The sequence below is a fragment of the Pogoniulus pusillus genome, chromosome 15 (genome assembly GCF_015220805.1).
Source record: "Pogoniulus pusillus isolate bPogPus1 chromosome 15, bPogPus1.pri, whole genome shotgun sequence".
Taxonomy (NCBI): Eukaryota; Metazoa; Chordata; class Aves; order Piciformes; family Lybiidae; genus Pogoniulus; species Pogoniulus pusillus.
The window spans coordinates 4,353,748-4,377,013 of NC_087278.1; the positions used below are offsets into that span (position 1 = coordinate 4,353,748).

General features: G+C 43.3%; 1 protein-coding gene across 12 annotated transcripts in view; it reads right to left on the bottom strand.

Annotated features, from left to right (window-relative positions):
• Positions 1 to 23,266, bottom strand: part of ANKS1B (ankyrin repeat and sterile alpha motif domain containing 1B) — a 449,942-nt gene that overhangs the window by 333,246 nt on the left and 93,430 nt on the right. For all 12 annotated transcript variants that reach the window (XM_064154982.1, XM_064154981.1, XM_064154990.1 and 9 more), the window contains exon 5: positions 14,564 to 14,744. In XM_064154982.1, the coding sequence (XP_064011052.1) occupies positions 14,564 to 14,744 (181 nt within the window). The remainder of the gene's footprint in view (positions 1 to 14,563; positions 14,745 to 23,266) is intronic.

The window sequence follows — 23,266 nt, forward strand, 5'->3', positions numbered from 1 at the left end:
TCATCTGGATAAGCCCAAGCTCTCGGTGAATCCTCTGCATAGCTCTAAGAAAATAATGAATCTCTCACTATGAAAAAATTAGAAATAGTGGGGGAAAAGAATCCTTTGAATTCATAGAGCTTTACATTTAGAGCTGCATTACAACCAGAAATATAAAATGAACACTCCTAGGCAGAAAAGCCTGGATGAGACACTTAGTGCCGTGGTCCAGCTGGCTGGACAGGGCTGGGTGATAGGCTGGACTGGATGATTTTGGAAGTCTCTTCCAACCTGGTTGATTCTATGATTCTAACACCTCTGCTGCATCAAGGACATAAAGGAGCAGGGCAAATGGACAATGGAAGAAACCAAATTATGGCCCATTAGAAATAACATTATAAAACAACAAAGATTGCATGAACAAGTCTAAAGCCAGGAATAAGATGCAGTGTCTATAGATTTTACAAAGGAACCTCATGACAGTTTCAATTTACATTACTATATCCTGAACTTCTGCAATTATTTACTTCTGCCAAAGCACAGAAATGCTCTAGAGTCTGAGGAATATTTTAATGCTTTTTTTTTCAACTTGACATTACCTTCTTGAATTCTTATTTAATTAAAAGCTATCAAAATAGCTCCTTGGTAGAAGTTATTCAATAACAGGAAAAAAACCCCAACAAGTTCATTGAATTCATAGAATCAAGCAGGTTGGAAGGGAGCTCCAAGATCATCCAGTCCAACCTAGCACCCAGCCCTATCCAGTCAACCAGATGGCACTAAGTGCCTCAGCCAGTCATTTTTTTAAACATCTCCAGGGATGGTGACTCCACCACCTCCCTGGGCAGCCCATTCCAATGCCAATCACTCTCTCTGCCAACAACTTCTTCCTAACATCCAGCCTAGACCTGCCCTGGCACAACTTGAGACTCTGTCCCCTCGTTCTGTTCCTGGTTGCCTGGCAGAAGAGACCAACCCTCACCTCCTCATGTTTGCCAGACCTCTCCCCAGCCTCATCATCCTTCTCTGCACCCACTCCAGCACCTCAATGTCCCTCCCATACTGTGCTGACCTAAACTGGACACAGTACTCAAGGTGTGGTCCCACGAGTGCTGAGTACAGGGGCACAAGCACCTCCCTACTCCTGCTGGTCACACCATTTCTGATCCAGGCCAGGATGCTGTTGGCCTTCTTGGCCAGCTGGGCACACTGCTGGCTCACATCCAGCCAGCTGTCCACCAAGACTCGCAGGTCCTTTTCCACCAGGCAGTTCTCCAGCCACTCCTCCCCCAGCCTGTAGGGCTGCTGGGTTTTATTGTGGCCAAAGTGCATGACCTGGCACTTGGCCTTGTTAAACCTCATGCAATTGGCCTCAGGCCATCACTCCAGCCTGTCCAAATCCCTCTGCAGGGCCTTCCTACCCTGCAGCAGACTGACACTGCTGCTTTAGTTAACTAGCTAATATGCAAGACTGACTAGTTGTTGGTTAACAAAAGGTATATATAGAAGGTTTTCCCACCCATATTGACCATTTGTTTTATACCAAGTGGAACAACATAAAAGGAGAGATTGACTACAGCAAAAGCAAGGAACAGCAAATAGAAAACTATGTGGATGAGTCACATGCACAGAGAACAAGAAATAAATGACAATTGTCTTTTTTACTTAAAATGTTCTCAGGAGAACAGAAAACACTAAAATGTCTTCATTACTGGTTGGTAAGAAATACAGATGGACATTTCAGCTTTATTTTTTTAGCTGGACCTCACTTTGTGTGCTCACAGGACCCAAAGTGGGGGCATTTTTTCCTTAAAAGGCACTTATTTTTTTGCCAGTTCTAATCAGCTCACATAGGGTTCAGAAACACAGCAGGTGAGCAGAAAGCTTTCTAAAAGATACAAATATTCTGCTAAAGGCAAAGAAGCAGAAAAGCTATTTAATGTGAAGAAGAGAACATGTTGATAAAAGAAAAATAGATTGAACTGTAAGATAGAATACCCTAAATAATGCTACAATTTAAATACCTTCAGAGAGCAAAACAAATACAAACAATATGAACTGAATACTGAACCATCCCAGCACTATTTGTTTATAGCTCTCATCTCACCATGGCAATTCTTCTGGCTGATGAAATTCCCACGAGCATCCCTTCAGAGTCTGGTCAATCTTATTTACAAGATGTCCAAAGGAGAGAGAAGGGAACATTATAAAGCATGCTGATGGCCTCAAGACTAAAATGATCTGTCTCTGCCAATGGGCCAGTCATGGTTAAGGAGTTATTTTGCTTCCAGCTTTGTAAAAAAGAAAACACCCCAAAACCATAACAAAACCAACCAACCAAAAACCCAAATCAACCAAAAAAAACAACAAACCCACAAAACAAACCTCAGCAAAACTGAGAGTAAGAAGACAGTCAGATAATTATCATAGAATCAGCCAGGTTGGAAGAGACCTCCAAGAACATCCAGGCCAACCTAGCACCAAGCCCTATCCAGTCATCTAGACCATGGCAGTAAGTGCCCCAGACAGGCTTTGCTTCAACACCTCCAGGGATGGTGACTCCACCACCTTCCTGGGCAGCCCATTCCAATGCCAATCACTCTCTCTGCCAACAACTTCCTCCTAACATCCAGCCTAGACCTCCCCCGGCACAACTTGAGACTGTGTCCCCTTGTTCTGTTGCTGGTTGCCTGGCAGAAGAGCCCAACCCCACCTGGCTACAGCCTCCCTTCAGGGAGTTGTAGACAGCAATGGACATTGCATACAGTTACTGTGCTTCCAGGAATGGCTAAGAATTCTAATCCTTATTCTTATTATTCTAATTCATTACAGAAAGCATTCTCTTCTTTTGACTTTCCATTGTCAGGATAATTATTTTACCTGGGAAAATGCACATCAGTCACATGCATTTGAAAATGGAAATTACACTGCTGCTGAAATCGCACTCACAACCTGTTCCTCCTAAGAAGCTCTTAAAAAAAGTCTTTAGAGGGTTGCTGTTGTAATATCTGATGTTCCTCCAGGGCATAGGAGGTTCCATGTGAACCTGAGGAAGATTTTTTTTTCCCTGTGAGGGTGACAGAGCACTGGAGCAGGCTGCCCAGAGAGGTTGTGGAGTCTCCCTCTCTGGAGATATTCAAGAACCACCTGGATGCTTTCCAGTTTGGTCTGCTCTAGGTGATCCTGCTCTGGCAGGGGGCTGGACCAGATGATCTTTCGAGGTCCCTGTGCTGGTTTGAGGCTAACTGGAATATTTTAATGAGAAAAATTAGATTATAGGCTGTGAAAAGAAAACAATGGTGATGTCTATTTCACTCATAGGTTTACTGAGATGCATAAAAGCAAGCATGCAAATATAGATAAGACAGTTCTGTCTGTCAGAGTCTGTGTTTTCTCCTTGGGTTTCTGCTGTTCTGCTTGGATCTGTGTAACCCAACTAATCATTCTGCTTCTAAACCCCCTTGCTGTCTTATGTGCTCACCTTGCACATTAAACAGATTCTGGGATAAGAAAGGGGGGTGGAAAGGTGGTTGGGAGCCCCTCCTGCATACTCAGGTTTCTGGGAGAGGTGTTGTGTGTCTGTACTACTTTTTCATAGAATCATAGAACCATAGAATCAACCAGGTTGGAAGAGACCTCCAAGATCATCCAGTCCAACCTAGCACCCAGCTCTATCCAATCAACCAGACCATGGCACTAAGTGCCTCATCCAGGCTTTGCTTGAAGACCCCCAGGGACGGTGCCTCCACCACCTCCCCGGGCAGCCCATTCCAGTGTCCAATGACTCTCTCAGTGAAGAACTTTCTCCTCACCTCAAGCCTAAATTTCCCCTGGCACAGCCTGAGGCTGTGCCCTCTTGTTCTGGTGCTGGCCACCTGAGAGAAGAGAGCAACCTCCTCCTGGCCACAACCACCCCTCAGGTACTTGTAGACAGCAATAAGGTCACCCCTGAGCCTCCTCTTCTCCAGGCTAACCAATCCCAGCTCCCTCAGCCTCTCCTCGTAGGGCTGTGCTCAAGGCCTCTCCCCAGCCTCGTCGCCCTTCTCTGGACACGCTCAAGCATCTCAATGTCCCTCCTAAACTGGGGGGCCCAGAACTGAACACAGTACTCAAGGTGTGGTCTAACCAGTGCAGAGTACAGGGGCAGAATGACCTCCCTGCTCCTGCTGGCCACACCATTCCTGATGCAGGCCAGGATGCCACTGGCTCTCTTGGCCACCTGGGCACACTGCTGGCTCATGTTCAGGTGGGTATCAATCAGCACCCCCAGATCCCTTTCTGTTTGGCTGCTCTCCAGCCACTCCGACCCCAGCAACTGCTCATTGGCTTTATTCACAGCTAATAATGTGGGGGAAAGAGGAAATCCTCTGAAGAAGAGCCACTTGAATGAGAAAGAGGCACACACATTGCTCAACACATGCCTATCCACATGTGGTCAGATGGTTCAGCACTTGATTTGAAAAGGAAGAGATTAGCTGTTCATGCAATTCCTTCTCTTAACATGTCCACTGGCAACGGGGCTTAGAGATCCATCTGCACTTTTGTTCCTTCAATATGCCTGCTTCAAATTGTTTTACTTTCACATTAGTTTACTGTTGACTTAACAATTGGACTGTCCACCCCATCAGTGATATGTGGACAGTTTGTTTGGAAAGCAGGCTCCCACTAACAGCCACTAAGTAGGTTTAGTCCAGATAATTCAATTAAGTCCAACAAAAGGCTGAAAGATAACACTTTATAAATGTTACTGAAGATAAACTTCATGACAGTGTTGCCTAATTGAAATAATCTATCTCCAGCAAGGTTATTAAGTGTAGGCATCATGGGATTTAGAAGCCTACTGTATCTTAACTTTTTATGCAGGCACTGTTTAGCCTGGAGAAGAGGAGGCTCAGGGGTGATCTTATTACTGTCTACAACTACCTGAAGGGGCATTGTAGCCAGGTGGGGGTTGGGCTCTTCTCCCAGGCAACCAGCAATAGAACAAGGGGACACAGTCTCAAGTTGTGCCGGGGTAGGTATAGGCTGGATATTAGGAAGAAGTTCTTCACAGAGAGAGTGATTTCCCATTGGAATGGGCTGCCCAGGGAGGTGGTGGAGGCACTGTCCCTGGAGGTGTTCAAGAAAAGACTGGATGAGGCACTCAGTGCCATGGTCTAGTTGACTGGATAGGGCTGGGTGATAGGTTGGACTCGATGATCTTGGAGGTCTCTTCCAACCTGGTTGATTCTATGATTCTATGATTCTATGATCAGTTTCTTGGGGAAAAAGGTCTTGGTTTTGGAATGGCAGCAATAAAGTAATCCAGGCATTCCCTGGCTGGATCTTTCTACTATGAGATTTCTGGGCACTTTACACTGCATGGTGCCTCATAAAGAGACAAAAAGCTTCATGGGATCACAGAATGATTTGAGTTGTAAGATCATCTTATTCCAACTCACCTGCCACGGGAAGGAACACCTTCCACTAGACCAGGTTGCCCAAGACCTCACTCAACCCAGCCTTGAACACTTCAAGGGGAACTTCTATGTTATTTTTGAAACTGGAATGTGTAAAGGCAGGGAGAGTTAGCAAATGGATGTTTATGATATTAATTAACTCTATGCCACAATCTGTTCCTATGGGACAGACTATATCTTTGCCTTGGACAGCTGTGCAAAGGCTGGAATTAGATGCAGCCAAAAGAAGGGCAACATAAGGAGACCTTAACATGCCACATCTGCTGGACAACTTAATTAGGCCAAAAAATAAATTGTTTGAGACAGTAGCAAGTATGATCCCCAGTAGCAGTTCCTGGAATAGCTCTACTGTGTCTCACTAATTGCACTCAGTTAGACTGGGCTGTAAGTTCAAGGGGAAGAAAGATAATCTTCACAGAGAAAAGGCTCAGATTAACCTGTTTTCAAGAATGCCTTGGCAGGGTTTTTTTTTGCATTGTAATCAAGAAGATGAAAATAAATTGGAAAAAAAAAAGAGAAAAGAGAGCTTGAATTTGACCTTTTCAGGCATTTAATCTGGAAGAACATTTTTGATCAGTAATATGTTGGTACAGGCTCCTGATAACAGGTTTTACTCAGATCTTCCCTCATTGGAGGTGCAGGTGTCTGTAATAAATAGGTGATGCAAACACTTTTTTTATCAGCATTTGTTGGGTACATTTATTTCATTACATTACTCCTATGAGGACAGACAGAAAGAGTTGAGTCTGTTCAGTCTGGAGAAGAGAAGGCCCAGAGGTGACCTTCTTGTAGCCTTCCAACAGCTGAAGAGCACTTAGAAAAAAGCTGGGGAGGGACTTCTTAGGCTACCAGGGAGTGACAGAACTGGGGGGAATGGAGCAAAGCTGGAGGTAGGGACATTCAGACCGGACATGAGGAGGAAGTTCTTCTGCATGAGAGTGGTGAGAGCCTGGAATGGGTTGCCCAGGGAGGTGGCTGAGGCCCCATCCCTGGAGGTGTTTAAGGCCAGGCTGGATGAGGCTGTGGCCAGGCTGACCTAGGGTAGGGTGTCCCTGGGCATGGCAGGGGTGCTGGAACTAGATGATCCTTGTGGTCCCTTCCCACCCTGACTCTATGACTACATGACAATATTTTCCCCTTTTACTGTCACTAGAACAGGATGTATTCTATTGATAATTAACAAAGTATTGCTAAGAAAGACAGTGTGCCATGAACTTACCTATAGCACACCTAAAAATACCCTCCACCAACACATCCTTCTCCTTTACATTCCTTTAATTTTGTACTTCTAATAATTCCAAACCTTTTTACGGCTAAGAAACAAGGCTTGAACTGCCTGCATAGACATTACCATTTCATCTTTTCATATCAGCTCTTAACAAATGAGATATTTAAGTAAAAAAATAAAGTTGGCAAACATGTGACCAACTTGAAACAGCAGCTTTGCTAATGTCACATGAAGGAACATTCCTGCAGCAGAGTAAGTTTTGATTGTACCTAGGAACACGACATAGCCAGGAATTTCAGACCAGACCAAGTCACTAATACTTTCTAATAGCCACAGGAATATGCTGAACATCTCAATTCTCTCAGAGGAACAACTGCAAGCTTATCTTTAAGTGCAGGGCAGCTTTTGCTTCAGAAAAATCTGGCATGGGAGACAAAACAATTTGATCAGATATTTACTTTAAAGAAAGATCTGAAGGCACTTCTAGGAGAAACCTAAGATGTGACTCAAATATTACTTTTTCATCACAAAAAGAGGGGGGAAAAAGTAGTTCATATAGTAAAGACTGAATTCTTGAATTGTACATTCTGGATTGTTCCAAGGAACAATGCAACTCAGTCAGAAAATAGGATGTGAAAAGATAGGCTCTAAAGGAAGTTCCATCCCCCATAGGACCTAAGAGCTGAACTCAGTTACTTGTAGGTACCACAATATGATGGGGAAAGCCTGTATGCTCTTTTACAGGTGAATGGAAGATAACATTTTCCTGGGCTGAAAATAAGGACTGCTATGAGATTACCCACAGACAGCTGCTGACATTTTTGCTGCATGCATGCATCTGAGTACAGATCTATTTTCTGATCTGGAACAGAACAAAAATATCTTCAGAGCTGTCTTTTTCGTTTCACAGCTCAATTATACTCAGTACGAGAAGACATAATGAAGCTAATATGGGTTAGAGAAAGATCCATTATTCTGACTGATCAAGCAGAAATGGAAAAGAAGATCATGCAGAGTGACAGTTCCAGCTGCAAGTGTTGATTGCACCCAACTGACAGCACCAAGATGGCGACAATTTTGCCACCTTCCACCCTGAAGATTTGCAGCTCCAGAAGCACATCAGGGATGTATATATCAAGGCACAGAACTAGGATACTGAAAAGAACATCTCCCTGAAAGCCCAGACTGCCCTCTTCTGGAGTGAACCATCTTGCACAGCCAGTAGTCTGGACAAAGTTTTATCAGAAACAGAATCACAGAATGCATTGGGTTGGAAGTGACCTTTAAAAGTCATCTTGTCCTACTCCCCTGCAGTAGGGAGAGACAGCCCCAATTAGATCGGGTTGCTCAAGCCCCCAGCAAGACTGACCTTGAATGTCTCCAGGGATGGAGCCTTCACCACCTTCCTGGGCAACATGTTGCAGTGTTTCACCACTCTCATAGTAAAGAACAGCTTATTAATGTCCTATCCAAATCTACCCTTGTCTAGTTTAAAGCCATTGCCCCTCTTCACAAACAAACCACTCACCTAATTAAGGTCTTTAACTTTTCATTTGTGTTGTCATACAATACACCTCCTAAAACACATTCAGAAGAGCAAGAAAATGACTAACATCTCACCATGAGAGTTACATGCAGTAAAGACTTCTTTGTGCAATGAAGGGGACTCACATTAAGTATAAAAAGTTTAATGGTAGTAGCTGACATTATTTGTATCAACTGACCTCCAACTCAAGGTGAAATGCAATGCTGTAAAAGCATGGAAATTCACTCTGACTTCCAGAACACTTCTCTGAAGACAGCACTCTTGCTGTAAAACAAAGCTCTGAAGATACCCACAGTCTGCCCTATGTGTGCTGGAGTGAGAGAAAAGTTTCCATCAAACTGTTGCAGGTTCTCCCTGGATGTGTTCCAGGGTCATCTGGATGTAGTGCTTAGGGATATAGTTTACAGTAAATCTTGTAGAGTAGGGTTATTGGTTGAACTTGGTGATCCTGAGGGGTTTTTCCAACCTGGACGTTTCTGTGATTCTCCCACCAGTATTTGTTCAAAACAAAAAGCAGAATCTTCATCCTTGTGTTTTAGTTGCAGGCAGCCTGATATTAAGCTATATTCTGCCATCCATGCACACAACATGCACGGCTCTGTTCACACTACAAGGTCATTTAATGCCAAAGCTGAAGGCCATACTTACGTTGTACGTGGACTGTTCCTCAGCTAATTAATCAGCAAATGTTGCCATATGCTGTCAGTTAGATAATGCTGTGGTAGAGTTCAGTGGTGTTCTAACTGACAGAAATACACTCCTTGAAAACAAGGATCCCTGTTTCAAATCAGGAATTAGCAAACATCAAGAGTAAAACTGCAAACCTCACCAATACAAGAAGGAATTTTCTCTAATCTGCCAAAAGTTGCAAGACTGATTCTTTTTTTGGTAGCAGACTACAGTGGTAGAGTTTAAATGAGAAAGATTTTAGAACTAGAGTAATTATTCTGTTGTATTTTATCTCCCACTACCATCTGAATGATAATGAATTACTTCAAGTTTCCTAAAGAAAACATGAAAAGCACCAAAACTGAGTAGGGAAATACTAATGCCCTATTTAGAAGGCAAGTTCCTGATTTAGAAATCCTGGGGAAAGCTGTTTGGTTGCTTCAAAGCAAGCAAATGAAAACTACTTGCTGCAGTTAGGACGAAAATGGGTTCCTTCTGTATATTGGGTTTCTATCTGGTCAGACAGAAGAGTTTTGACCTCAAAAAACACAACAAACGATTTGTTGCTTTTTGCTGCTGATGATTTTTAAAGCAAACAAGCAAACCACACGAGACAAATATGCAAGACAAAATGGAAGGAAACACTCTAATGCACACAATTTCTTAATCATTAATGAACTAAACAGTCTTTTAAGGTGCAGGTCTTTCATGAATTTCTAGAAGTTGGAAATTCAGAAGATTATAATCAAAACACATGATGTGTTGCAGTTGTTGATGTACACCTGGAAAAGGAACAAGGAAGCTTGCAGCGCAACAACAGCAGCTTAGCTGAAGCACAGGAAAAAGCTGTAGCAGAACACTGTCATTTCTATCCCTTGCTCAAGCCTCAGCTTTTACAGTATCACAGCATCACAGTATCATCAGGGTTGGAAGAGACCTCACAGATCATCAAGTCCAACCCTTTACCACAGAGCTTAAGGCTAGACCATGGCACCAAGTACCACGTCCAACCTTGCCTTGAACTGCCCCAGGGACGGCGACTCCACCACCTCCCCGGGCAGCCCATTCCAGTGTCCAATGACTCTCTCAGGGAAGAACTTTCTCCTCACCTCCAGCCTAAATTTCCTCTGGCACAGCCTGAGGCTGTGTCCTCTTGTTCTGGCGCTGGCCACCTGAGAGAAGAGAGCAACCTCCTCCTGGCCACAATCTCCCCTCAGGTAGTTGTAGACAGCAATGTGGTCTCCCCTGAGCCTCCTCTTCTCCAGGCTAACCAATCCCAGCTCCCTCAGCCTCTCCTTGTAGGGCTGTGCTCAAGGCCTCTCCCCAGCCTCATTGCCCTTCTCTGGACACGCTCAAGCATCTCAATGTCCCTCCTAAACTGGGGGGCCCAGAACTGAACACAGTACTCAAGGTGTGGTCCAACCAGTGCAGAGTACAGGGGCAGAAACAGCCTAAGTAAGAGAAAAGCCTCAGTTTTTTTTCCAAGATGGACAATTTTAGTCTGTTCTTTCTGGATTTTGCTATTCCCTTTACATATTAGTGCTCTTTGCCTCTTGCAGAATTACAGAGAAACATCTATCATTAAGGAGTGACAAGGTCCTTAATGATCTAAATAAAATGGTGGATTTTTTTTCATCCTAAGTTTGTGTCTAACCTATGATCCTAAACATGACTTGGATAATTCTAGGATAGAAACTGTCTAGGGGAGAATTGTACTTTTCCTGTAACTTCATTTGCTGCTGTTAAATTAAATGATTTACTTATGGCAAATTACACTCTTGCAAACGTAGATGTCCAGAACTTCTTAACCAGTCATTCTGCCATTGTTATCTTAGCTTTCTAGACAGAGGCAAGAAGAAATTCAGCTCCCACTCCATCCATAAATCAAATCACCCATGAATAAAAATGTAAAATCCTAAAAAGCCTAAGATTGTAGCTTCCATTTCAGACCAAGCGGAATGCACAGCGATTAAAAGTTACCAAGTGAAGTTCAAGATAAATGTAACCAAAGAAGATAAAGGCAAAGCAGATCCAGGTAATAAGAACTTAATCAGAACTGTGTAAAAGTAGAAAGTTCACTGTCTAATGCTGATGAATGTTCTCTGTTTTCTCACTTTTGTTTTTAAGCATCAGGACATTCAGCACTATTTGGCTACCATGAAAAATATTGAGATCACTGAAGAGAATTTACTGTACAAAAAACAGTACCAACAAACCCCCATCCTAAACTAGGAATAAAAGACACCATTCAAATTAATTATTTCCAGCTGGGCTTGAAAAGATTTGCTCTTCCAATCTGGTTGCTTCTATGATTCTAATGTCTATAAATTAAGTGCAGAGCAAGTTTTTTCTTCAGAGTTAAGCAAGTGCCTTTACATGATCTAGCATAGACATCTTTTCCCAGGATTCCCAACACAGAACTTCAACACTTTAATGAAAACCAAGCAAGAGCAAAAGGACTTCAGCTATGATGGATCTTAATTCTCTCCTTCCTCATGCATCAGTCAGAAGCTAATTGCATATAGGTCACAGTATTTTGTCTTATCTATGTGTTAAGCAGGAGAAATATATCACAGAATCAACCAGGTTGGAAGAGACCTCCAAGCTCATCCAGTCCAACCTAGCACCGAGCCCTATCCAGGCAACTAGACCATAAGCACATCTTTTTAGTTTCAAAGACAGTGACACAGCCAGACCAAAAAAAAAACAACCCACCAAACTCCCATATGAATAATTTCTGATCACTTTAACTCTCTCATAACAGACAGAATTTCTCACACTTGTTTCATGACAGTTCTTTAACATTACAGTTTTTCTTTGATCAAACAAGGAAGGAATTTTTTTTATCACTTTAAAGCAACAGCTTTCAGAATTTTCAAACCTCACTAACCAGAAATGTAAGGAACTCATCCCATATGATGATGAATGCCACAGTAGCCAATTGACAGGATTTGCACTTTTCATTTTAAAGCAATCTACTTCCATTTATACATTAGAGTAATCCTTTAAAAGAAATAAATCTGTCTACAAATTGTACATGCTACCTACCAAAGAAATTTGTTTTAATACATCTGCTACCCCAAATACTTGTAGTGTTTGGGAATAGTGTTTTAGAGAAGGCTATTCTCTAAATAAGCACTGAAAAAAATCAATTCTCACTCTGCTCTTAGGATGTTAGGGGTTGGAAGTGACCTCTGGAGATCACAGAGTCCAACTTCCCCGCCAGAGCACGACAAAACTATTAGAATCACAGAATCAGTCAGGGTTGGAAGGGACCATGAGGATCAGCCAGTTCCAACCCCCCTGCCATAGGCAGGGACACCCTACCCTAGATCAGGATGACCAGAGCCTCATCCAGCCTGGCCTTAAACACCTCCAGGGATGGGGCCTCAACCACCTCCCTGGGCAACCCAGCCCAGGCTCTCACCACTCTCATGCTCAACAACTTCCTCCTCACATCCAGTCTGAATCTCCTCACCTCCAACTGTGCCCCATTCCCCCCAGTCCTGTCACTACCTGAAAGCCTAAAAAGTCCCTCCCCAGCTTTTTTGTAGGCTCCCTTCAGATACTGAAAGGCCACTTGAAGGTCACCTGGGAGCCTCCTCTTCTCCAGACTGAACAGCCCCAACTCTTTCAGTCTGTCCTCATAGGAGAGGTGCTCCATAAGATTCACAAAGCAACTTTCATATGACATTTAAGGGGACAGAAGTACCTAAATGAATGGTTTACTGACACTTTCTTGCTCCTCTAGTTTTCATCTGTGAAGAAAATATTTCAATCTTTTTTTTTTCCCCCAAGCATTTTCATTATGCAAATCTCTCCAGACAGATAAACCCTTCAGTTCCAATCACACTATCACCCTATTCAATCCTTATCATCAGAGCAAATACATTAAAACTGGGCTTTAATGAATTTCATTATTACTGTAGAAACAACATCAGGTTTCTTAGAAGCCTTCCTTCCCTCATCCTTAATAATGATGGTTATATAATTTCTGCTTAGATTTTTCCAGCTTAAAGCTCCCAGACTGTGCTGACCACACAAAGATGAAAGTAGATGTGCACCCGAACCGTTAGAGTTCCAAACTACAACCTCTACATTCCAATTGTTTCTGTAAAATGAAGTTGGGTTTATCCAAAACAGAATGTGCAGGGGAAAAGATACTTTAATTATATTGGCCATGAAATAGGAGAACTCATTACTCAATCTGAGATGAAGGGAAAAAAAAAGAGGAATAATCATGGAGAGCCTATGGTCCTGAAAATAGGCTTATTCATGCCTTGTCTTGCCTGGACATGTTTTTCTGCCCAAACCAGAGGTAAACACATTAAATGGATAAACAAGCACAAAGAAACACAATGGACCTGGTGCCAGAAACTCTGGCTTGCCCAGGGTCCAGGCTGTGTAATGTGCTTGTGTAATGTGGTTGTATAAACCCACACGCCCAGCTCATGTACACCGGGTGCTAGGCCCATGCTATCCCCACATTTGGGAGGTCCAGGCTTGTGGATTTTGCCTATTATGGTATGCTGTGGCTAACTGCCAAGCTGATTGGTCATTATGGCAGCCAAGGGGCCTTTAATCTCGGCCCACATTTGATAAGTAAGGTACCCAGGTAAACAAGGTGCTTAGACTCACCCGCACTGCTTTTTGCTTCCATCTGCCTGTTCAGCTGCAGTGCATGAACTTTATTCTGTGGAGACAGAGTCTCCCAGCCAGCTGTGCACACTTGCACACCACTGTGGTGAGTTACCAGGACTAGATCCTGTACTGCCTGCCTTTATCTAGGGCGCTCAGTCTCCCATGCAGCCGTGCACCCTACTGCACGCCCGCTGCCTTATTATTGCCTGGTGTGCACCACTGCCATGGAGTTCCCAGGAGCAGACCCTTGACTGCCTGCACACGATCAGTCCATATGGTCAGCGTGACACTGTGCTGAGACTGCATGGCATCACACTCCTCCTGCACCCAAAGGTCCTGCCTAAGAATCCCTGGACAGAGCATCCAGAAGAAGCCAGGACAACAAGTCAGAGGCTGTCTGCGTCCTTTCCCCCTGAAGCCAGTAAGGTTCTCCTTTCCCCTGAAGCCGAGAGGATTCCATCCTCATCGTCCACGGGCAGATTCCCCTGAAGATTGGACACTTGCATAGGTTGTGACGTAGCCCCGGAGGGTGATTGATAATTAATAAGAATTTGTGAGTAAATGCTTTAATGCCTCTGTAATTCTCTACTGCCTTCTACCATAGAGCAGAAAGGGCTTGAGCCTATCTACTGAGCAAACAGCATACTGATCCCAAGTGGCATTTGAGCCGTGGGGAAAAATGCTCTCTCTTGTTTATAGTTTGAATGTTTGCTATCTGTTATAATGGGTACTGTTTGATTTTAGTCCTAGAATGTCTTTCATAACTGAGTAAGAACAAATATTAATATTAAAATGCAGTGGTTGGGGGTGGTGAGAGTTCAGAATGTTGAAGTTAATGAATATATCTTTTTATAGAGTATCATCTCACACCAATTAATTTCTCCCCCCTGCCACAATCGGCGTAGGAGGCAGAATCCCCTCCGCGACAATCTATCCTAAGTGCATTTCACCATCAAATCAACAGCAATTCCAGCTTAATCTCACAGACTTGTACCTTTATAAAGCTTTCTTTGTAGGCAAAACAAGCTTTTTTTTCTGTACCTGGAAGTTCTCTTTCTTCAACGTTGTATTCCAGAGGTCCAAAGAAATAATTAGCTGGACTGATTGCAGGAGTGGAAATAAAGCTTGTGCAGCCAATGGAGGAGTTGACTTCAAAATAATTGTGGCTGTGATTCATTCGGTGAAATTCCAGAGAAGATACTATTGATGTGCGCTGCTTGGGCTACAAATAAAGCAGAAGGTTGAAGTCAAAAATGCAGACTTTTCAGGCAGCTTTCAACCTTTGACATTTTAAACAAATTCACCTGCAGTTTCTCTCTTTTTGCTCTTTATAACTGGCTCAAAAGGTATCCTAGTAAAAACCATTTCACATGACAAGCTGTGGTGGGTAAAGATAATTTCCTCCCAAAATCTCAATTAATCTTTATTGAATTAAAAAAAGGATGATTCATTCTAATCAATTGAATTTAAAATCAAATGGGGCTTTACCACCTTGCATATAATGACTGCAATCATCTTTTGCTAAGAAGGGAGCTCTTCACCATCTGTACTGCCGGGCAGATACTACAAACAATTAGATTGCTGATGCCTCTATAGAATCACAGACTGGTCTAGGTCGGAAAGGACTTCAAGGATCACCCAGCTTCAATCTCCTGCCATAGGCAGGGACACCTCCCACTAAAACAAGCTGCTCAAGGCCTCATCCAACTTGGTCTTGAATGCCTCCAGGGAGGAAGTAGCCACAACCTCCCTGGACAACTTTTGCCAGTGTCTCATCAGTGTCTCATCTCATTGTAAAGAACTTCCTCCTAACATCTAGTCTAAATCTCCCCTCTTCCAGTTCAAACCCATTACCCTCATTCTGTTATTACAAGACTTTGTAGATAATCCCTCTCCAGCCTCCCTGTAGGCCACCTGCAGACACTGGAAGGCCACTATAAGGTCTCTCGAATCCTTCTCCTCCAAACTGAAGAGCCCCAACTCTTGTAGCCTGCCCTCATAGCAGAGCTGCTGCAGCCCTCTGAGCATTCTTATGGCCTCTTCCGGACTGGCTCCAATAGTTCCATGTCCCTCTTGTGTTGGGGGCTCCAGAACTGTACACAGGACTCCAGGTGGTGTCTGATGAGCACAGAGTAAAAGGGGAGAATCCCTTCCCTTGCCCTGCTGTCTACGCTGCTCTTGATGCAGCCCAGGACAGAGCTGGCTGAGCTGCATGTGCACACTGCAGGCTCCTGTCGAGCTTTTCATCACCCCAGACCCCCAGGTCCTTTTCCTCAGGGCTGCTCTCAGCCATTCGCCACCCAGCCTGTATAATGAAATACACAAAATAGTAGCAAGCACTCAGCACCTCAGAATAGCTTTCTGCTTTTCAGTCTGTTTATGAAGGGATGTCTTGAACACTCAAAGACTGAAATGCCTAAGAGGTTAAGTGTATGCTTAAGAAAACATAAAAATCCAACTTGATGCTAGTTTGTAGCAAACATTTGACATAAACCCCTGAACTGACCCCATTTAATGGCTGTGCTTTGGTTGCAGAGCAGCTTCAGAGCATAAGAAACTTGCTCCTTTTGGATGGATCTACAGCATAAAATACATTCCAGGACTGTATAAAATGTGCTCCAATTCCTTATGGCCTTTTGGCCACAGGACCATGCTAAAGCTACCACAAATTAAAGCCAGTGAAATCTCTATAATGTGATCAGCAGGCCAGCAACAACTTTTTCACTCCCCATATCTCTTCCCATTGTACTGCAGTACTTATTAACAGAGATGTAACCCTGGTGTTTGATGTCATGGACTATAAGCCACAGACTACTGATGGTTTGCAATGTCCTGCTAAATAGCCTGTTGCAGCATTCATCTAGCTTCATACTCAAAAGATGCTAACCCCATAATGTTCCTTGCTGCTTCAAGACTAATGACCCAAAGCATTAATTTCCCCCAAAACAGAGGAGGCCCTGCATCTAGGTGTACAGCTGTGTATTTATTTCACCACATGAAAAACATTTCAGGAACTGCTACCTTAAATAATTAAAGTTGGGGAAAGTAAATAGTAAAAGAGAGTGAAGGGTGCATTAACTCTTCTTGTTACAGCATCTCAGGTTTAGCAGGTCAGAATATTTGTAAAGGTCAAGACTTTGCTGCTTGTTATTTGCTCAAGACCAAATTATTGCTCAGGGAGCAATAAGATCTTCCTTGGACCATGAAGCTATTCACCATCCTTTACTTAGAGCTACCTGTTAAAATGCAATCTATCCCAATGGAGTAACCTTCAATTCTGTTTGTGGTCTATTTCATTTTCAGGTTATGAGTCCTGCAATGTTTGTGTTACAAACACAAACCCAGACTATTTTCACCAAAAAAAATTCACTCCATTGCAATGTCAGATGGAAAATGAAATACACTTAGGACTCTGCAGTGTTGACTGGTTCCTAAAGTTGTGATGGGCAGCATGTGAATTAACTGTGCCCTCTTAAAACTGAGAAAAAATGCAAAGGGTAAACTTGGGCATTCAGCTGGAACTTATCTATGGTCTGTTGAGGGGATTGACTTTCTTTAATAATTAAAACCAGCTTCTGCTTTGAAAGACTGAATCCTAAGGCTAGGAATTTCATGGGAGAGTTCAATGAACAGGGACAGGCTCCAATGTCAAGCAGACTGCTTAAAAATCATTGCTTGGGACCTGAGCCAAAATAACTCTCTGATCAGACCAGAAATATTCATGTGTATTAATTAAACACTTTTGATAGACAACAATTTCATCAATGACCTAATTGTTTATAAAACTGAAAAGCATATCTGGTCTTTTGGAGATGTGTTTCTGGCTCTTTCCCAAGCCATGGTGTCTTTGGGATTTCACAGGGCATCAGCTTTTGAGCTGAAAAGGTGACACTCTGGGAATGATGCTTGAGGTCTCCATGGTGTCTTTGGGGTTTTGCAGGGCTTCAGCTTTTGAGTTGAAAAGGTGACACTTTGGGAACGATGCTTGGTGTCCATGATGTCTTTGTGGTTTTACAGGGCTTCAGCTTTTGAGCTGAAAAGGTGACACTTTGGGAACATGATGCATGAGGTCTCTGGTTATTCTTGAGCTGAGACAGTAGCTACCTAAAAGGGTAGCTGGAACGGTCCAGCTCTTCTTCCCAAACTGCTTCAAAAGCAACTGCTCTGGCTTTTGTTCAGACAGGTCTCCACCCACTACTTCCACTGTGTGCTCCTTTCATGGAGCCAGAATAGCAGCACCTGATACTTGATAGGGTCAGCTGTTTCAGTACACCTCAAAGCAGTATTACAAGCTACTCTAACGTCTTTAAGTGTTTCACAAGGGGAGGTGAGGAAGGGAGGAAACAAACCAGAAAACCCCCAGGCTGTTTGGAAGCCTTTTTTACAGGTCAGATTAGTTTAGAAACGTTCACAGACCCTAAAAATGTGCCCATCAATAAGTAGCTAGGACTTGCTCTGGAAACACATGTTACTGTCATAAGCCTGGAGCAATTTGCAGAGATGACTATGGAAGCTACAAACATATTTTCTGTTTGTTCAGGATACCATTCAGCCATCTGCTGACCTGGGAGATATGAAATACCTGCTGTATTATTTTGGACTTTGACATGATTGTTATGAATTCAGAGAAACAGATCTGACTTCAATATATCCTTCCGAGCTAAGGATTCGGTATAGAACCTCACACAGCCTCTGGCCCTCTACAGCATAACACTTCTGCTATATTCTTTGGAGTTAACAAGGTCCATCTGTCAAAATGTGCCAGGAATGTTTCTACATAAATTATACAGCAAACTAGCATCTGAGCTTTTGTAGCTAACTTGAGGAGCCTTTTGCACCTTGGGTCCTGTAAAACGTCATGCTGTTGCAGTATGCTAATTGTTCATTCATATATGCTGGGGGAGATGCAGTAAACTAGTTTGTGTTGACTGCATCCCTCTGCCTGTGTCTTTCTAACACACAGTTTGCACCAAAACTGTAGAAAAAAAAGGATTTTTTTTTTTGTACAATGAGGATTCAATTCAGTTGCAGAAGTAGATAACCAAACTTACAGCAAAGATACCTGCATCTATGCTAGGTAACCCATTACACTCAGCTGAGATCTAGGCAATACTATCAAGATTCCAGAGGGCTCTTCAGTTCAAGAGAGATGTTGAGATGCTGGAATGTGTCCAGAGAAGGGCAACAAAGCTGGTGAGGGGCCTGGAGCACAGCCCTGTGAGGAGAGGCTGAGGGAGCTGGGAGTGTGCAGCCTGCAGAAGAGGAGGCTCAGGGCAGACCTCATTGCTGACTACAACTACCTGAAGGGAAGCTGTAGCCAGGTGGGGTTGGTCTCTTCTGCCAGGCAACCAGCAACAGAACAAGAGGACACAGTCTCAAGTTGTGCTGGAGAAGGTCTAGGCTGGATGTGAGGAGGAAGTTGTTGGCAGAGAGAGTGATTGGCATTGGAATGGGCTGCCCAGGGAGGTGGTGGAGTCACTGTCCCTGGAGGTGTTGAAGCAAAGACTGGATAGGGTACATAGTGCCATGGTCTAGTTGATTGGACAGGACTGGATGCTAGGTTGGCCTGGATGACCTTGTAGGTCTCTTCCAACCTGGATGATTCTATGGCACCTACTGAATTCCCTTTTTAATAGAAAGGAAAATAAAAGCTTACTTAATGCTTGCAGGAACAGAAGTTCCATGCAAATTCTGCAATGCCACTGTGACTTGCATGTGACACTAGGAGCTTTCAAGGGATCATTCCAATACTTTTCACATTTAGCAGAAAGTGTAGTGCAAAATTCCTTTCTCAATTTAACACCTAAACAGTTCTGCAGCTGAGACATACTATGCAATACCAGCTTGTGACTCCTCTTGTAATCTTTGGGATCTGAATACCATCACAGCCTTTAAAGAATTAACTCTCAGCAATAATCTTATGCACTGTGGCAGAGCTATTGGCCCCATTTTACAGACACTGAACCAGGGCATAGGGCTCTCTCAAAAGGCATATCTGTGGTCCCCAAAATCACTCAGAATCTGAGGCAATTCTGCACTTGGCAAATCCTGCCCAACTCCAGCTGCCCTACAGAAGGTAAGAAATGGTTTCAGTGCAGAAAACACATGACAGAATTCAAAACTGAGCACCCACTCTCAAATTCCAGCTAGAGCATTAAACACAGACTCACCAAAGAAAGTGGGAGCCTGTAGCCCCACTCACCGGGCTCATTTTACCTGTGTAACACTATGAGTGTAGCCATGTGGCCACATAAACCCCTTACTTTCATACCTGCCCAGACAGTTCCATTCTGATTGTCTGAAAAAACCTCTCCTATTTCAGAAATTTTCCTTTCTCCAGCTTCCTTTTTTTTCCTTAGGATCCTACTCTATTTCTACACACATGTCCCCTTTCCTCCCTTCCTCTTCCTCAGTTTTCTCCTATCCATTTCTACATTCCTTCCCAAACTACTTATTCTAAAACACTCTTCTGAGCATCCTAGCTGATTGAAGCCCTCCTTGGTCTCCAAAAACTTGCTTCTCTGTGGTTTTGCCATCCATGTCTCTCAAGTGAACTCTCTAACATTCCTATCTCCCACAAGTGACTTTGTCAGTCATTACTTCCCCTCTCATGGCCCTTCAGTTTCAAGAACACCAAATTGAAACCTCAATCCTCCCTTTCAAAGACAACTTCCACACCACTTCTGTAATATCATAGTCTCTGTCCTCTGCCTCAACATTCCAATATACCACCTCTGTTTCTATCTTTGTCTCCTTTGCTCACAGTGACTTACACAAAACCCCACAGTATCCATAATACTTTGGGTAACATAGAGCCTGGGAGAGCAGAGGCTTCTTCACTTCTGTCCTCAGAACCTCCATTTTCATTGGCACAAATCAGCAGGCCTGATGTATTCTCATCAGTCAATGCTGCTGCCAAGATTGAGTTGATTTATAGGACCTGAACTATGATGATCAAGTAGCCTTGAAATTGCAAAAGCCGGAGATTACAATGGAACTGGGTTTGATTCATCGATGTCACCTAGAAGTGAAAGACTACACTGAACTATTACTCCTGCATCAATTATTCTGTCAAGTCTCAAAACACCTTGTTAAACAAGCTGAAGACACATTATCTCTTTAACAAGGTGGTATCATTTCCTCTTTTCTCATTTTGTAGAACTTTATCTTCAACTATGAACACAATTAACAATAAAATATAGGCAGTTTCAGCACCCCTTCTTGTTTTTACTTCTCCACACCTGCCTTTTGCTCTTAAATTAAGAAATTATACAGCGGCTGGCAACAATTATATTCCAAGCAGCCACAACAGGGAGTTTACAAGACAGAGGGGCTAAAGGAAGGAGAAAGTGGGGGAGAAAAAACAAGAGGTAGGAAGAGGAGGGGGGGGAAAGAAGAGGGAAAAAGAGGAGGAGGGGGAAAGAAGAGGGAAAAAGAGGAGGAGGGGGAAAGAAAAGGGAAAAAGAGGAGGAGGGGGAAAGAAAAGGGAAAAAGAGGAGGAGGGGGAAAGAAGAGGGAAAAAGAGGAGGAGGGGGAAAGAAGAGGGAAAAAGAAGAGGAGGGGGAAAGAAGAGGGAAAAAGAGGAGGAGGGGGAAAGAAGAGGGAAAAAGAGGAGGAGGGGGAAAGAAGAGGGAAAAAGAGGAGGGGGGGGAAAGAAGAGGGAAAAAGAGGAGGAGGGGGAAAGAAGAGGGAAAAAGAGGAGGAGGGGGAAAGAAGAGGGAAAAAGAGGAGGGAGAAAGAAGAGGGAGGAAGGTAGGGGAAAGAAGAGGAAGAGACAAATAATATAACTGTTTTTAATTGTAGATCCTTTGCGTTAGCAGAAGCATAACACATTGGCACCATGATGCTATTAAACATTAATTTGGTTCTAGAAAGTCCTACAAGTTTCTGTCTGACTGATTTTTAATTTAGAGAAAGACAACTCCTGCATTCTGCACAAGGAGTCAGTGCACACTCCTTTACAGCAATCTCATGGCCCATCAGCATGCTTTGATCATTTCTCCCTTAGTGGTAACTCAAAGATGGCTCAGGCACACAGCTCTTTTCCGTAGTCTGTGGTTAGGAAGTCAAGCAATGAGACTCCTATATCCACAGTGCTTTCTGCTCCTGTGCTTCTGTTCTCCTTGATGAATGCTATACTACCTCCCCCTTAAGTGTCCTCTGCTGGAGTATGCCATTAAAGCTTGAGGAGGTTGCTGCACCCTTCCAATTTTCACTTTAGGTGACATATCAGGCTGGGGGTAAAGAAGGGGAAAAACAGATCTTCTCCCTGTTTCTATATTCCCTGGGTTCTGCTTTCATTTTAACTGCAACCATATTGCAGCTGTGGGTACTCAGGCAGAGCACTCCTGAGTGCTAAAACCCACCTTAGTAGTGGTTTCTCTCTGTGACAGATGGGACCAGGTTTTGAAGGCATACCATTTCTCCTATCCCAGAAAAAAACATTGCTTGAAATGACCTCCAAAGCAGGAGAGATACATTTGATAAATAAAAGGAATGTCTTATTCCTCAGCTATGAGCACTTTGTTAACTTTCAAAGATAAACCCCCACTATTTCCACTGAAACAGCTGGAAAACAGAAAACTCTAATCTCCAATGTGGTGCACTTTTAGATGATGGTAAAGGATGACTCAATAACTAAGATGCTCAAAACCAGCCAGGACTACGCAGAAACAAAAGAAGGAGATATTAATGAGGTGAGATATCCATCAAAGCATTATAGGTAATGTTTTAAACTCCCAGACTAAAGCAGTTCTACTGCTTCCAAGCATTATATATACCAGGGCAGGGTGCTTGGCATGGATTGGTTCATATCCCTACTATTAAACTTCATTAACCTTCAGAGCAGGATCTTTACAGCAGAATCACCTACTAGGAATACTCACTGAAATTCCAAATCAGGCCAACACAGTGGCCTGGACAGAAAGAATAGTACAGGACTGGGTGCTCAGTTGGACTGGATGATCTTGGAGATCTCTTCCAAACTGGTTAATTCTATGATTCTATGACTCAAATAAAACCTAGGACTGTGTTAACAGTTCAACAATATAGATGACAGCCTTCCAGAGCTCAGCCACTTGTATTTTACCAGTGTACATTCCAGTATTTGTCTCAACTGTCTTTATTGTGCTTAGCATTTTGACAGTATGGTCTGTTCAAGTGTAAAAAATATTCTCTCCTTATGTGCCCAGAGGAATAAGGAGAACATTGAACTGCTGGAGCAGGTGCAGAGGAGGCCACAAAGATGCTGAGAGGGCTGCAGCAGCTCTGCTATGAGGACAGGCTACAAGAGTTGGGGCTCTGCAGCCTGGAGAAGAGAAGGCTTCAAGGAGACCTTATAGTGGCCTTCCAGTATCTGAAGGGAGCCTACAGGAAGGCTGGGGAGGAACTATTTGCAAGGTCTTGGAATGACATAACAAGGGGTATTGGGTGCAAACTGGCAGAGGGGAGATTCAGACTAGATGTGAGGAAAGTGTTCTATCCAGTGAGGGTGGTGAGACACTGGCATATTTTGACAATGTGGTCTGTTACAAGGTCAAATATTCAAAATATTCTGTTCTTATGTGTCCAAAGGAATAAGGAGGACATTGAACTGCTGGAGCAGGTGCAGAGGAGGCCACAAAGATGATTAGAAGGCTGCAGTACACACTGAGAAGGTTGGGGCTGCCCAGCCTGGAGAAAAGGCAGTTCTGATGAGATTTATAGCAGCCTTCCAGTATCTGAATTTAGGCTGGATGTTAGGAA